The 15,800-nt window shown below is 41.5% G+C and overlaps 1 protein-coding gene across 1 annotated transcript in view; it reads left to right on the top strand.

The window, feature by feature from the left end:
* The first annotated feature begins 521 nt into the window (after positions 1–521).
* LOC122842958 (homeobox protein Meis1) overlaps positions 522–15,800 on the top strand; it is a 114,188-nt gene continuing 98,909 nt past the window's right edge. The window contains exons 1-6 of the mRNA XM_044137292.1: positions 522–1,419; positions 3,321–3,541; positions 4,651–4,792; positions 5,253–5,303; positions 5,913–5,963; positions 7,317–7,460. Of these exons, the coding sequence (XP_043993227.1) occupies positions 1,408–1,419; positions 3,321–3,541; positions 4,651–4,792; positions 5,253–5,303; positions 5,913–5,963; positions 7,317–7,460 (621 nt within the window). The 5' untranslated portion in view covers positions 522–1,407. The remainder of the gene's footprint in view (positions 1,420–3,320; positions 3,542–4,650; positions 4,793–5,252; positions 5,304–5,912; positions 5,964–7,316; positions 7,461–15,800) is intronic.

The following is a 15,800-nucleotide window of genomic DNA, read 5'->3' as shown; positions in this document are numbered from 1 at the left end:
AAATTCTAGCAAAAATGTTAACGCTTGATTCAAATTTCATATCATTTTACCGCCTAATGTTCAATACCCTCCAAAATTCCTTTTTATAGTGTAACGACAGACTGTTAAAATATTATTTTTGAAACTTTAGGAAAACAGACCAACCCTTCATTTACACTCCTGACAATCAGGGTTCTTGATTACACACCTGACAATAACTCCCACCGAATTAAAAGCTGGATTAATTAGTCGTCCATAAACTATTCACAAGCTCCATAAGTGGATTATGAACCCATTAGCAGCAAAAAAAAAAATAAAAAATCTGCATGTTTTAAAGACAAACAGTCAGTGTTTGGGGATGAGACTCGAATCCGAAACCATAAGTGGGTTTTAAAATAAATATATATATTTTTAATGTTCATCCCAGAGCGGCTGGCTCCGCTCCTCTCGCAGGGTCCTCCCACCCCTCCTCTCTGCCGCCACTTGCTGCAGCCCGGTGCGTTGTGTAAGACGCGACCTGTTATGGCCACCGCTACTTCCGGGTTTCAGCAGTCTGGTCCAGATCCTCCGCGCTCCTCCTCGAGCTCGGGACGCACACAACGTCCCCATTGTGCGCAAAACTGCCGAGGCGGCTCACGCATTGCACGCGCACCCTGCGCACACTCTCCGCCGGACGCGTTCGCGCACCCGCGCGCGCAGCATCGATCGTGGCTCCTTTAAGAGAGCCCAAGCCAGAATTATCACCCCACCTCCTCTTGATCTTCCTCTAGACGCTTTTGCATAAGAAAATCAAGCCGGGAGCCGAGAGTGATCAAAGAAAACGAGAGGAGAGCTGCTTCGTTTTTTAACGGTGATTGTGAACCATTAAGCGTTGAGGTGGTGCCGATCCCGTGGAGACGCGCGTCGGATCCATCATTCATCCGCTACTTTTGACAAGCCCCCCTCGCGTTGTGACTGACAAGTCGGAGTGGCAGAGGGAGAAGGGGAGAGAAGAAGAAAAAGAAGGAGAGGAGAAAAAAAGCCATGAGAGTGGACAGTTTTGTTTAAAGGGGGTTTGTTTTATTTTCACCCCGCTTTTCGGGGGAAGAAAGGAACCCCGGCGCCGCTGCCGAGAGGACAGCCGAGGACGTGTATCCGCCGCGCCCGGGTTGAACTTGCACTGAGAGCGAAGCGGGAGCTGGCTTCACCACTCCGTGGAAGAAGAAGAAGAAGGAGGAGAAGAAGAAGAAGGAGAAAAAGCAGCAGCAGCAGCAGCAAAGAAGAGTGAAAGACAAACTCGGGATTTTGTGCTGAGAGTTCTTCTCGTTTGTTTTGGATCTTCCTTCTGTCTTTTTCTTTTCTTTTCTTTTTTTTTTTACCCCCGCGTCCACCCTGGCCTCAGAGGGGATTTACCCGAACTGAAAGGACGACCAGGGAGTGAGGAGGGTTATGGCGCAACGGGTACGTAGGGGCAATCCTCCCCTGACAGAGAAGAGAAAAGAAAACAGAAAAGTTTCTCTCAAGTCCACCACGATGCTTGCTCTGTAACGTGGCTTCATTGACGCTCGTACCAGCACACACGGACCCACGGTCGGCTGCAAAAAAAAAAAAAAAAAAAAAAAAAGAAAGAAAACTTTCTGCCCCGCGTGTCCTCCTGACCAAAAATACAAAATGTAATGTTTTTATTTTTTTGCGTCTTTTGGCACGGTGTTGCGCACGGCCCCCGCTCCACGAACCGGCTCCGCCGCGGGACACTGGAAGCGCGATCATATCTCTCATCGGGCTATGTTTTTTAGATTAGTTATGACAGGCCAGTAACTGGAAGTGAACGACGGGGGAGGGAGGGCGGGTAGAGGCAAAACAAATCCATGCATTTCCCCCCCTTTATTTTGAAGCGTCCAGTCAATATTTACTACTCTGATATATCTGCAGGATGGAGGGGAAGAGGAAAACTTTAGCTCTCCTTCCAAAATCGTGCTTAAAAAAACGAGACAAAAAGTTTTGTTCTTTTTTTAAAAATCATTAATATTATTATTATTTTAATTTTTTAGCAAGGTTTGGCTAGATTCGGATAGAAGTACTCCAGGGTGTAAAAGCGGTGCTGTTGTGGGAAGCGGACCCATTTATAGCTGCTTAGTTTGGCACTGCGCTGCAGCTGCACCACGCTGGGGTTTGCACCTCTTTGCCTTTAGGGTCGAAACGCTCAGCTATAAGTGATAATGCTTTTTACTCTCTCCACGACACTTGTTTGTCACGTCTTGAGAGCACCATCAATAATTCAGACCCTTTTTCTCTCTCCCCTCCCGCACACACACACACACACACACACACACACACGCACACACACACACCCCACTTCCAGTCTGCTAAAGAGGAATTTACCCTCGTAACTTTCATTTTAACTTTCCGTTTTTTTATTTATTAAAAAAAAGAAATCAGCTTATATTTTTCTTCCGAGCTTCTCCAATAAACTGATTGCGTGTTTGCTTTCTAAAGCAACTACCAGGAGATGTCCAACTCAAAGCAGGATTATTTAGCTTGACTTCTTGTGAAAAAAATAAATTAAAAATATCACAATCCGCTTTTACGTGCGTGCACTATGCATGTTGTACTTAGTGTGTAGGCGAAATTATGAGCCTTTAAAATTAGAAAGCGATGCAATTAACTAGTTTAAGAGATTTCGTGCACAGTAAAAAGGAAAAACAACAACAACAACAAAAAAAAAAAACAGGCTGATGTTTGTTGAAACCCAACAACTCACCGCTTTGAGTCGATAAATCCTCCATGAGCCACGTTACTGATGTTTTTATTATTATTATTTAATTTATTTTAAAAATCAATATGAATTTTGTTCTTCCTTTTTGGCTTCAAGAGTCGCCGTCCTTGACCTGAGAGTTAAACCAAAAAAATAAAAAAAAATAAATAAAAAACTCGCCATTGTAGCATTTTGCCTTCGGGAAACAGAGTCCTGCTCCAGACCTGCAAACTTTTCTTCTGAGCGGGAATAACCTGAAACGCTGGGAATAAAATCTTCATTACTGCATGTCTTAATATGAGCGTCAATATTTGTAAGAGGTGGAAAGACTCTCTTTATATATACATTCTTACAATAATAGTTCTTAAATAAATGTAAAAATATAGGCTATAATTAACCCAAAGAATTCCCCTTTCCTTGATGATTGTTGAAAACTATTTTTTTCTTTTTAATAATTAAAATGTCAAACGCAGCACATTAGATATTTTGTCTATTGAAGTTTTTGGTTTGACTCGGGTACATCGCTACGCTTAAACCCCCCTCAAACACACACACCCCATCCACACACACAAACACACACTTTTAACTGCGTGCTTGTTGTGTGCAGTACGAAGACTTGCCCCACTACGGGATGGACGGGGTGGGCATCCCGACCACCATGTACGGAGACCCGCACGGCGCCCGCTCCATGCAGGCGGTGCACCTCAACCACGGACCCCAGCTGCACTCCCACCAGTACCCGCACACGGCGCACACCAACTCCATGCCTCCCAGCATGGGCTCCTCCGTCAACGACGCTCTCAAGAGAGATAAAGACGCCATTTACGGGTAAGGTGCGAACCGGCGTTCGTGTGCAGCCCGGAGTGAGCTTGCGGGTGTAAAAAAATTAGTTGGGTGGGAGGGAGACATTATTATTATTATTCTTCTTCTTCTTCTTCTTCTTCTTATTATTATTATTATTATTAATTTTGCCTGTTTTGGAGTAGAAAGTAAAGTAAAGATGAGCGTGTTTGGCTCTGGATACACTCTGAGAAATGTGCACTTAAGAGAGTTTCTGCAAAAAATAAATAAGAGGGAAAAAGTGTTTAAGTTTACAATTTGGATGTACTGTCGCTTTAAATTCCCGCATAAAGTTTCTCCCTTCATTTTGAGCTAAAGTCGACGTTTGCTAAACTTCTTGTTCTCGTTTGTTACAGCCTATATATTCACTTAACGATTTACGCATTTTATTTCTGTTTCGGCGTAACTCTTAGAGTAGGAGCAGTAATTACCGTTTTTTTTTTATTTAACAATTACCGCTAATTCTAACTGAGCATTTATATTTATATATATAATTTTAAAATATGGGTTTTCTTTATGCTAATTTATCTGACATAATATTACAAGTTAGTTATGAATAATTCCACAAAAAAAACTATTCCAATATTTGTAGATAGAGGTTTTCTTAACAGCGTTGTAAAGCTACACATTATTTATTTATTTTTTAAATAAAAGAAGCAATAAACACACACACACACACACACACACACACACGCACACACACACACGCGCACCACACACACCGCACGCACACACTTATTGCAACAGTACACACTGAATCACACACGTCTCAGATCCAAACGGGAGACCTTGTGTTTGAAAGTGTTAGGCGGACTCTCAGACTTTTATGCTAGTAGAGGCAGAGCAGATTTAGTCAAAGGAGTCCCCTCGCTGTTTGCAGCTCTTCTTTGCGCATAAACACGGGTGGGGGGGGCAAGAGGCGCACCGGGCTGCGGCAGCGGCAGTCCCCACGGGCCAAGAGCTTTGGAACGGGGAACGAGGCTATAGCCGCACGGCTGGCTACATCTTATAGCCCGGAGTAGTGTTGACCCCGGCGCTGTTCTCTCTGGTGACATTTGCTATTGTATATGTGTGTGTGTGTGTGTGTGTGTTTCCAGGCACCCCCTGTTCCCCTTGCTTGCACTGATTTTTGAGAAATGTGAATTAGCGACTTGCACCCCCAGAGAGCCCGGGGTGGCGGGAGGAGACGTCTGTTCGTCGGAATCTTTCAATGAAGACATAGCGGTGTTTGCAAAGCAGGTCAGAACAAAATAAAAAGTTTGGCTTTTTGTCTTTCTTTCTTGTTTTCTTCTGCTGCATGTTGATACCGGTTGAGCTCCTATAGTTAAGTGCCTCTTGCTTTATAACTTTTGCATGGAAAGAAGAAAATTAGTTTTCAGCTGTGCGCAAATATTGCGCTGTTCTTTCTTTCTTTCTTTCTTTCTTTCTTTCTTTCTTTCTTTCTTTCTTTCTTTCTTTCTTTCTTTCTTTCTTTCTTTCTTTCTTTCTTTCTTTCTTTCTTTCTTTCTTTCTTTCTTTCTTTCTTTCTTTCTTTCTTTCTTTCTTTCTTTCTTTCTTTCTTTCTTTCTTTCTTTCTTTCCTTCTTTCCTTCTTTCCTTCTTTCTTTCTTTCTTCCTTTCTCAAAAGTGCCAGGCATCATTAATACTCGACCCTATTTTATGTCCATGCATTTTTCTGAAAGCGCTCGTTTTGCTTGCAGATTCGGGCAGAAAAGCCTCTGTTTTCATCAAATCCAGAGTTGGATAATCTGGTAAGAAATCCAATCGTCACATGTCGCACATTTCAGATAGTATTTCTGGATGTTGTTGGGACGTCTCCTGGCGGGCTGCTCCTATTCGCCACAGAGCCACGTGGTGCTGAAAAACTTAAAATGGGAATGCACATCATGTCTCCCCCCCCCCCCCCCCCCCAAAAAAAAAAAAACGAAAAAAAACACGATTTGTGCTGTTTGATATGATGATGGCCCCTGGTTGTATGTGCACATAAAGGGCCGCTGTTAGAACGCTGCCTTTGAACTCAGCAAAGTTATTCTGTTCAGCCTTTTCTTAACCACTTGATGTTTTAAATGTGATGCTATGGAGCAACATTCCTTCTTCTTCTCCTCTCTTTTTTGAACATCATTAGATTAGATGAGCGGAGGCTAATAGATCTCTGACTCTGAGGCTTATTGCAGCTCCAGTCTGCGCTCTTGCACTTCCCACATTGCAATAACGTCCAAGTTTAATATCACTTCCACATAAAAATCCATCCGTATGAATATTTCGCTCATCTGCAGCCACTTGCATTGAGAAAAACGCGCGTGTTTAATATCAAGAGATGTGAAGTGCTCATTTTTTTTATTGTTATTTTAATTTTTCAGATGATTCAAGCCATTCAAGTTTTACGATTTCATCTTCTGGAGCTGGAGAAGGTAATATTACCATCACCATTTTTTTTTCTGTCCAGCATGCCACTTCAGACCTATGGGCTGTATCTGCATAAATGTATTTTTGCGAGTCGGTTATAATTAGCGTCGAAATCAATCATGCGGCCATTTTTTTTTCCTCTTTTTTTCTTTTTTTTTTTTTTGCCTTGCGTAGTTTAATCACGGCGCAAGCTGTTACAACTGGAACGGATACTCTCTGTGCCCAAATATTTCTAATGAAGCTTAATGTTGGCAAGCGACTGCACGCAAGGTGAAACATGTAGGCAAACTTTGCGGGGTTTTTTTTTTTTCTTTCCCCAGAATTGATTCTTTGCGGAGGGCAGAAAGGCCCTCAGGCTGCCATCTGTGGATAGACCGAGCGATGAGTGTGATATAGTCTAATTTGTTTCTGTTTCAGATAGACCGCTGAAATCCCGCCGTCAACTTTTACTTTTATAAATTAATACTACGCTTTCTTTTTTTTTCTTTCTTTTTTTGCGATCTGTACACAGATCTTGCGCTCAGATTGAAAGGACGCAAAAGTTTAGGTTTCCCGGTGCAGGAATATCAGTCCCAGAATGCAGCCCTTCTGAGACGACATTAAACAGTTTACCTTAAATGTCAGTCAAGCGGGTCGTCCTCGGCTTAATGGTCCACTACCCGGGGCACCGATGATGAATTTAGCACGGGTGTTGAGTGTGTTGTAGCCTCTGAGCCCTCTTGTCACTGTCAATTTTCGACGATATCTCTATTTTGAGTGGAGAGAAATTAAAGTCACACAGCAAGCAGCAGCAGCAGCAGCAGCAGTGGCAAATTGGAATCCAAAACACTGTTTAAAATGACCAAACTTTACAGTTGGAGTATAAATGTACAACTTTTAATATGTTGCTAATTTAATATAAGCTTGTTGAAAGTTTTTTTTTTTTACGCTCACAAAAATAGAGTCAAATCTTTGACTGATTATTGTCAAAATAACTCCCTCTTGTCTTGTAGTTTTGAATTAAAGTGAATAATAAGCTAGGTGTGTTAAGCTCATGTAAACCTGAAAGGATTATCACAAATTCAAACATGTTTCCCTGAAGTCACATGGTCTCAAAACTGTGTAGTAGTTTGTTTTCTGCTTAAGATGATTCGTGCAAATCAGTGCTACTTTTCTCCACACTCGCTTACTGTACCTTATTTCCCCACTGAAGAAATGTTTGTAATTTTACTGTTAAAATAACAAAACCTTTTTTTACAGTGCTCAGTCAATGCTTTTTGACATATTGTTTTGCCTCCTGAAATCTTTGTAGGTGTTTTTTTTAAAAATGTTTTTAAATCATGGCCCTGCTGTGTGATTTCCCCCTCCCCTCCCTGCAGGTACACGAGCTGTGTGATAATTTCTGTCACCGGTACATCAGCTGCTTGAAAGGCAAGATGCCCATCGACTTGGTCATAGACGACCGAGAGGGGGGTTCCAAATCAGACAACGAGGAAATCACAAGATCGGTGGCGTTGGACCAGGTAAGCTGCGTCTCTCCATCTGTAACGGCGTATAAGTGTGCGGGCGTGCACGTGTGTGTGTGTTCTCTCCCTGCTGGCTATTCAGCTATTCTGGGTCACTGCCTCACTCTTCTGTTATTTGCATATGATTAAAGCCCCTTTTACATTCCATCCATCGGAATGAAAGAAGAAAAATCTGAATAATGTTGCTATTATTGGTCCATTAAGACTTGAACCCGGAACCGACCTGAGGAGATTACCTCGCCAAAGAACCGCCGTAAACCTGACCTGCTTCATGTCGATTTTAATTTAGAGCTCCTCTTCATTTTTCTCTCTCTTTTTTGGAAAGCCCCCCCCCCGCCTGCCCCTTCCAGCCCCCGCCCCTCAACCCCTCACCAGAAATGAAGCAAAGCTCCTGGGTGACGTGGAGCTGAGAGGAGAGTGCAGCGTTGTGGGGCTGCAGACTGTGGTTTCTCCACTGTAGGGTTCACGGTTCATTACTCGTCTTGTCAGTGTTTTTCCTTAGACATGAGTGCACATTGCTTATCGGGACCCCCGTCCTCTCCTCTCCTCTTCTCTGCCTGTCCTTTACTCTGCACAGATTCTACCCCAATAGGAAGGTTTATTTAGAAAAAATTTAACAAAACAAAACAATAGAAGCAGTTGGCGGTATCAATAGGTAGATTAGGGAGTGTTTTCGTTTGTGCAGATATCAGAGATAACCACAGCCTTCATTATGTGCTCCGCTGACTGTTGGGACTCTGGGGACAAGCATGCTCACATGCATGACCCTAATGGTCCGTAGGCTGCAGTTAAATAATGATAACAGTAACTGATGATTAGAATTATGCAAATCTGGACGTTGGCTATTAATAGCGCGGGTCTGTTTGAGCTAGCCGAGGCTGCAGCAGGAGACGCACCGATCTGTCGGGCCCGTTGTTGGAACCGGCCGATGTTTCAAAAGTAACTCGTGAACGATGCAAGTTAGTGACTTGGTGCAATCTGCTGGGTTTCCTTAGATAGAAACTTTTTCAAACTGCTTTGGATAATTACTTGAGCATAATGAACTGGATCAATTGGAATGTATGTGGAGCTGAACCGAAATGATTTGTGTTTTTTGTAAAGGGCCTCGAGACCATTTGTTGCGAATTGGTGCTATAGAAATATACTGAATGATGTCATTTTTTTTGCCAAATGCGATTTTTTATTTTTGCCTAAATCAGATTTGTTTTGTTATAAAGATGGTGATTTTTTTCTTTTATGTTTTTTTTTTTGCCATTATTTTAGAAAGGTGACAATATTAATTTATGAATGTATGATACAACTGTACTTTGAACCAGTATTTTGATTTCTCTGTGGTTTAACAAATAATTCCACTTTGATGCTTACATGAGGATAATGTTGTGAATCTTTCATTTTCTGTTGGAGTTACAACTTTAATCTTTGCATTTTAGTTCTTAGACCAAAACATATGAATCACAACCGGCTGGTCTCGCAAAGAAAACCAAAAATTGCTCCCAGCCACGACAAACCTGATCGGTGCATCTTTAGTCTCTATAGACGAGAACAAGTTAAACTATCCCAGAGTTTTAAAGGGGCTTATGATAATAGAGGTTATAACCTATAGATGGCAGCGAGGGGGTTGGGGGTGAGAATCAAGTGTCCAAATTAAAGGGATTAGCTGGATAGTCCTACATAAAAAGTAATGAAGCGATTAGACTAAATAATTTAAATCCACGGACTTCCATATGGTTGAGTGGTTGGTCTGAGTGGAGGAGAGGGGCAGCCACTGGCTTTTTATGTTCTGGACTGAATGGAAGGACTGGGAGGAGACTGGGGGCCCGACAGGGAAGACCCCCCCCCCCCACCTCACGCCCCATCGCGCATGCACTGCTCCTCCGATTCCTGGCCCTTATGTCTGATTATGGAAATGAGAGACACACAGAAAGAGAGAGAGACAGAGAGAAAGAGAGAGAGAGAGAGAGATCATGGTGGAAGATAATACTTCATTTAATTCAGGGACATAATTAAATAACACAGAACGCCACTTGTGCATTTAAGTGTCTCTTTGAGCTGCATTGTCACCTATTCTCTCAGGGATTCAGCATTGGGAGGCGGGAAAAAAGGAGAATTTCCTTTATATTATTATGATTTCAAATAGATAGGTCAGAGGATTGACTGAAGCTCCATGGCGTGCAAGATGTGCAAATAGCGAGTTAAAACCCTGGGGTTTTGAGGTATATGAAGGAAGTGATGTTGTGCTCGGGGGCACTCGTGCAGATCTTTAATTGACTGTATGAAGACGTGGCCTATTTTAACATAATGATGGTCCCTGTGCAGCCCAATCAGGACGGATCCTCACCGGATTGTGTTTACTCTGACAGAGGAACACAAATGACCTACAAGCAAATCAAGATATAAGATAACTTTGTGACAGATGTGTCATGTTGAAGGATGAGCTTATTTTGTGTGTGCGCGCAAATAGGCATATCCAAACAGGCAGCGGGTGCATGCCTGTTTATGCTGAATGCAGGCATCGTCACTCAAACAAAACTGAATCTCATGACAACATATATATATATATATATATAAATGTTGAAAGTACAGAGAGAAAAATTACTTTTTCGTGCTTCATCTCAACTGTGGTAGTTAGGCAGTGGCACCCTTAACAAATTTGCATTGTGCGAGCATTATCTCTTTCCATATGTATTTTTAATATATGCCCTCGGGCATAAAGTTGAAGTGGACTGGAAAGTGAATTTGCACAAAAAGAACAATGTTAACAAGAAGGAGAAACTGGGCTCATTTATTCACAAACCAATTTATTCCGGCGAGGCGACTGTAGCAGAAGGAGAAGGGGAAAAAAAATGTCAGTGGGAGGAAAGAAAATATACTTTGAATTTATTAAACTCACCAATCTCACAATGCTGACTTTCTCAGTTGCATGATCCCTCGTCATAGCAGTGATTCTGGGTTCATTCTTTAGGTGTCTCTGCGTTGTGTTTTTCCCTTTCTTTTTTTTTTTCGTAGCTTGTCTAAAGGGGAGATCGAGCGGCACTTTCAAAACGAAAAGCAGAGCGTAGCCGAGAGGTGAAGAAGTCAGAGGCTCTGCGCTGGCTTGTGAATGCAGCTCAGCTAGTTTGGGCTCACCCTCCCAATGTTTGTGTGTGTCTTTTTCCGTGCGAGCATGTGTGATTGTGTGTGTGTGTTCAGACCAGCCTGATAAATGCAGCACCCCCCTCAGGTGCTATGTGAGTGGAGTGATTGGTTAGCACCAGTTGGACTCTCTTAACTCCTTCCTTGCTGGTTTTGCAGAGACTTTTCTTGCAGGTACGAATTCTTTGGGAAGAAATTATCCTGCAGAGCTGCAGTGACTACATATATATATATATATATATATATATATATATATATATATATATATATATATATATATATATATATATATATATATATATATATATATATATATCAGCTTATTGTTGTGTGAGTACAACTGCAGCAGTACGCCCAGTTTGCCTGGCACACACACGTCCAGCTCGGTTTGAGGAGTCAGGGAAATGTTGTAGAATGTCGTTTGCACCGTTGTCTTTAATTGCACAGAGAGCAAAGGGGTGGAGAGGGGTGGGGAGTGTTACTGCAATTTACTAATGAACTCCGAGGCCCGTCGAGCCTGAGCACTGCTAATAGTGCTGAGGACTCACTCCAAGTCTCAAGAGCTCCTCTGCTTGATTGAGCCATGCGGGCTGAAGTGGGGCTGGAAATAATTGAAACTTCTTCTTTTTCTTCAAAAAAATTCCTGCTTGACTTTATGTTGACATAGGAGTCCTAAATGATTGTGAATACCCGGCGACCGATGTGCGAAAGTGGGTAGAATAGTCAAAAATTGTACTCAAGTCAGAGTAGCACTACGTCGACGTTTCGATGTCCAGTATTTTGTAAATCCACTGCTCAAGTTCTGGGTTACTGATCAAAAAACCAATCATTTAATATCTGAAAATTACAACATCAAATGGACCAAAATATGAAGTTTGTCTTAAAGAGCAAAATTGAAAATAAGTCATATAAATAACGTAATTTACAAAACGACTAAATCAAGCAAAATAAACTATTTCTTTCAATATAAAACTTAGGAAACTTTCCCAAAAACTACAGCTGTGTGTGTCTGTGTTTTGTGAATTTTTGATTAAAACATGTTTGTTCTTTGTTCAGCAAAAGTTGCTCACAGTGGGAAAAGCATTCAGACATTTTACCCAAATAAAGTCAAAAGCACGCTGTAGTAAAAATACTCCTAAAAGTACTGTTTCGCACCCAAAAAAGTTATTCAAGTAAATGTAACTACCTAAATATAACCAGTTACTGCCCAACTCTGCTGACTTGAATTCCTTTGGACTTATTCATATTTTTTTTAAAGTCTCCCTCACGTAAAAAGAAAGCAAATCTGGAATCACATCTATACGTTTTGGGATGTGTAGTTGTTGTTTTTTTTTTTCTTTCTCCCCCAAACAAGCCCAGCCTGTGTGTGAGAGAAGTGTTGTGGTCACGGTGTAAGAATTCACTCCTGATAGCGCTATCATGCTATCTTCTCCTAACAAATGGCGCTGTTTTGCTATACAAGTGCGGGCTTCCAGGTCAGTGGGACCCAGCGGTGTTGGTTTAGGTAACTCTGGCTGTCAAACACTGCTGACCTCTCTTCCCCCCTCTCCTTTTCTCTCTCCTCCCCACTAAGCCTCTAACCTCCTAAGCCAATAGAAACTATAACTTCCACTACCTTCCTAATCGCTACGCCGCTACGTTGCTAATCTAGCCCACTTCTTGTCAAGGTATGGAGTTTCGCCCGACTTCGCCGGCTCGCCTACAGTGGCGCGCTGCTGTTCTTAACACCAACTTTTAAATCATTGTAGTGACTGTTGGTAATAGCTGTTTTTGTAGTTGAATAGAGAACGGGTTTGACCCCCCTTCACCTTCCTCCTCCCCTAAACTCCCCCTTTTCTCCTCTCGTTTGAGTTGTGAATGCAGGGCGGCTGTTGAGGATTCAACAAGTGATACAAAGAGACGACCACGTGACTTGTGTGTTTCATAGCCTCTTCATTATTGTGCTGCGAATAACAAGTAGGGGTGATTATGATTATGCAACTCCACGCTGGCGTGACATCAAAGATAAAGAATGTAGGGAGCCTCCTAAACACCACCATACGTTTATTGTTTTATTTTTCTTTATTTATTTTGCTGTTGATTTATTGTTTGTTTTAAGATTTCGCAAGTATTGCTGGAAAGTAGTGCTTAGTCGAACCACAGGATCCCAAATGCAGATATAAAAGTTTCTGGCTTGTGACTCTTGACGCCTCTGATGAGCGGCCATGTCTGTCCTCGAGGCCCGCTGTGGTTTCTTAGGCTAAGTAAACAATAACCTGGCTTAACGCATGTGTACTTAGCTAATGGAAAGTTCCTCTCCCCCTTAACCCCTTGTGAGCCCTCCGACAATGGCCGCCATCACAAACAGCTCGTCTCCAAGGAATAGGCTGAGAAAATCCCAGCGAGTTAACCTGCAGAAGAAACCCGCTGCGAAACGTGCCACGAAGAAATCACATCAAACCTTTTTATTTTTTTTGTTCACTTGTAGCTACATGACAAAAAACTAAAAAAACCAGGAGGGATGTGCTTTGTCTGGTGGTTAAGGGAGAGCACTGGAGTTAATGTTTTTGTTTGGATTTCGGCTCTCGCGGGATAAACACGGAGCGTACAGCGTGGAGAGTCGCAGTGGAAGACGGCCACGGAGAAACAAAATCAGTTTGTCAGTTTCTACGAGTGCCGTCTAAGCAGACTTTGAAAGCTCCGGTAATTATCTCAAACATGTAATTATCTTTGCTTGCCTCTGCGAGGTTGACCCACCAGTTTTGAAGCGTACCTGACGGCTATTCAGCATAGCATACTTTACGCACTCAAGAGACAAAATCCAGTTTTCTTCTTCTCCCCCCTCCTTCCAGCATTTATAAGGTTATTTCTCCTTTCTTTGTCTATGTTAGGAGTTAGGGAGTGCAGAACAAAACGGGAGGGAGGGAGAGAGTTTGGGGTCCTTTTGGTCCCCCCCCCCCACACACACACACACTTTTTTTTTTCTTTCTTTTTCACCGTGCATACCATTATCAGGCTCTCTTTTCATTTTGGAAGCGCTAATATTGCAGCGAAAGGGGGAGGGAGGGAAGAAGGGGTGCAGAGGGCTGAGAAAGCAGAGGTAGTTGGGCAAGCACTTGCCTGGCTGGTTATCAGAGAGGCAGATCCTGCTTTATCTCTTCGCCGTTGAAGGCAAAAGCAAACAAGAGTTTACAATAGCTGGCCTTTCTGCCCCTTTCACTCACAGCTTTCCCACCAGCGCTCGCTTGAGTGGGAGAATGTGTCCGGAGTTATTGCAGGCCATCTTGCCACTGCCGCCGCATACACATGGTATTCTCGCGCATTTCAGCTCAAGAAAGCAGCGCTGTTGCAAAAGGTCAAAAATTGTGTTAAAGAAAACAGGCGCAGAGGGGAAGGATGCATGAGGAATTCTGAGAAGCCTGACTGTCATCTTCGGTTTTTTATATATATATATATATATATATATATATATATATATATATATATATATATATATATATATAGACTTTCCCTGGCACAGTTTGAAAAGTTCAGAAAGGGAAACAAACTTTGATAAAGATGTTAGAAAAGATGGAAATAAATGAATCGTGTAGGAGTCCTGCGATGTAATCACAAACTGTAAAAATTTTAATATCCTCATTTATTGTGTGAAGAAATTCTTCTTCTTAAAAAAAATCAACTGTGGCAAAATAATTCCCACATAAACTTTACTTTTTAAGTTGAATCTCAGAGTTCCTGCTTCCCTGGGTTACAAATACTAAGTGACACAGATGGACTTTTCTTTTAGCAACTAGCCACTAGGCTAAGTGACGACATAACTTAATATTAAGAATAGCAACAAAGAAAGTCACAAAGTCTCCAGTGGTACATATTAAATGCTATATATCTGCCAAATGGGGGGTTTAAAGGCAGATGCCAGAAAAATAGTTTTTTTGTCCTATCATTTCAAACCAACATTAACCAGAACTCTGTGCTTTTGTCAGCTTAAAGTGAACCTGCTGATGAGTAAACTGACATAATAAAAACACATGTCCTATGTGAGGATATGAAGAGGAATTTGTGGAACATTTACACCTTTCACATTCTCGGAGTATGTGTGTTACTTTCCATGCACTTCTGTTCTGAATAGTTCATTAGTATTGGGATAAAAGGTGTGGAATTTGCAGGGTTTGTTACTTTCGCCTAATTTTTTTTGTAAGAGTTGAGATAACGTGACTATCTCGGAAGGAAATCTCTAAGCTCCATGAGTTCTCAGGCACCCATTGGCCAAATTATTCAGGAAACATGGCAAGGTGTCAGCTTGACTTTCAGTTTCAAGATTTTACCATATTGAGGTGAGTGAATATTGAACAGTTTAGGAAGCAGTGTGTGGTGACGATCATGCGACAGAATTTTTCAGCCTGCCTTACAGTTCTGTGGTTGCCTGGCTTATCTGGTGATCAAATTGTGTATCATATAATGTTAAATGCAAAGGAAGATGACGGCAAAGCATTATTTGCTTAGTTGAACAAGTATACATCATCAAATACATTTGTGGAGTGAGACAGTGGGATAGTGTTGGACTTTTTAGCAACAAAAGCTAGAGGTGGGCAGATTGATAGTAATTATTGATATTGATAACATGTCGATATCAGTATCGGATCGATACTAGCATGGTAAGGATGGTTTTGTAGTTTCAGATTCCTTGTTGAAATATTCTTTTAGTTTTGCATCATAGTTTCTGAACTTTACCTAAAAACAAAAATTAGACTTGATCTGATGTGAGGATTGCTTTGTACCTTGTTTAACTATGAAAGAACATTCACACAAATTTGTTTAGTTTTTCTCTAGTTTCTAAATGTCAATAGTATGTTCTTATAGTATTTTGTACACGTTGATTAATCTAGTCCAAATTCAGTTATGGGGTTTAACTAAGTAATTCAAAGGAAAAACCAGGAAAACTGAAGGTCTGACGTTTGATAAAGTATTAGACGTAAATAATCAAAAACATCAGTATCGATAATGGTAACCGTATCGACAACGCTGGGCCCGTATTCGCTTTGTATCGAATCAATAACAAGATGTACTTACAGTAAAAGGTTGGATTTAGCTAAAATTTTCAGAGTGAGATTATAGTACTGAAATAAAAAAAAAATAAAAAATTTTACACATCTTTACCAGCGGTGCCAACAAATGTGTCTTCTCCTGTAAATATCCATAACATCAGAAAAGATATTTTGGGCTCAA

This window comes from Gambusia affinis, linkage group LG13 (genome assembly GCF_019740435.1).
Source record: "Gambusia affinis linkage group LG13, SWU_Gaff_1.0, whole genome shotgun sequence".
Taxonomy (NCBI): Eukaryota; Metazoa; Chordata; class Actinopteri; order Cyprinodontiformes; family Poeciliidae; genus Gambusia; species Gambusia affinis.
This window is presented reverse-complemented; position numbering and strand designations above follow the sequence as displayed.